This window comes from Trypanosoma grayi (assembly GCF_000691245.1).
Source record: "Trypanosoma grayi strain ANR4 Tgr_1922_V1, whole genome shotgun sequence".
In the NCBI taxonomy this organism is placed as follows: domain Eukaryota; phylum Euglenozoa; class Kinetoplastea; order Trypanosomatida; family Trypanosomatidae; genus Trypanosoma; species Trypanosoma grayi.
In genome coordinates this window covers 793-1692 of record NW_008827540.1, presented here as the reverse complement: position 1 = coordinate 1692, position 900 = coordinate 793, and the positions used below count along the sequence as shown (strand labels likewise).

Genomic DNA, 900 nt, shown 5'->3' with positions numbered 1-900 from the left:
ATATATACCTTTATAAATAACTATACAGAGCAAAGAGTGGCTCTAGATATCACACGCCACTCGTATTGCACATACGCACTCATTCGCGTACTTCTTCTCTTATTCTTTCTCTCTGTTTCTACACACAAAATACAAGAGGCAAGTGATGAGACCAACATAGGCAGAACTAAAAAGCCGCAAGCATGTCTACATCATCCCTCGGCTCGCCTCATTTTCTGCCTCCGGCGCGGTTGAGCCTCCCTCGCTTTAGCGGAGGTCGATCCTTAATCTAAAGTATCGCTAAGGCCTCTTTCTTTGCGCCTGGTTCTTCTTCTTTTGTTGTTGGTTATTGTTGTTTCTTTTTCTTCTGCATTTGCAATTTTCTTGGCTGCTGCTGTTTCCTCTTCAGCTCAGAAGCCTTCTTCTTCTGCTGCTGCGTCTTCTTCTTCTGCAGCTGCGCCTTCTCCTTCTCCTTCTGCAGTCGCGCCTTCTCCTTCTCCTTCTGTTGCCGCGCCCTCTCCTTCTCCTTCTGCAGTCGCGCCTTCTCCTTCTGCTGCTGTGCCTTCTTCTGCTGCTGCATCTTGCTCTGTTGTTCAGCGGCGTTCTTCTTTGCATTAGCACGTCGGTTCGTGGGCTTCTTTGTGCTTATCCTCTTTTGGCTTCTGCTGCTGTTTCTGTTGTTATTATTGTTTCGTTTCTTCACAACCGCAACCTCTTCAACCTCCGCTCCGGTGGCCTTCTGTGTCCTGTCAGCGAGCCCTGTCGCCGCGCCACTGCTGCTATTCTCGTCGGTAGCATCGACCTGCACCGCTCCACTGCACGTTGCCGGTGACTCGGCGCCGGACAGCCACTGCGCAGTTCCGGCCCCATCTTCTACCCCGCCGTCGGCGTGGGAGTTCCCCGGCCGTGACTGCCAATCGC

General features: G+C 52.0%; 1 protein-coding gene across 1 annotated transcript in view; it reads right to left on the bottom strand.

Annotated features, from left to right (window-relative positions):
• Window positions 1-325: 325 nt before the first annotated feature.
• The window catches only part of DQ04_19221000 (hypothetical protein), a gene marked incomplete at both ends in the record, with an annotated part of 1101 nt that continues 526 nt past the window's right edge, over window positions 326-900 (bottom strand). Inside the window, one exon of the mRNA XM_009317797.1 lies at window positions 326-900. This exon is cut by the window's right edge and continues 526 nt beyond it. Coding sequence (XP_009316072.1) covers window positions 326-900 — 575 coding nt within the window.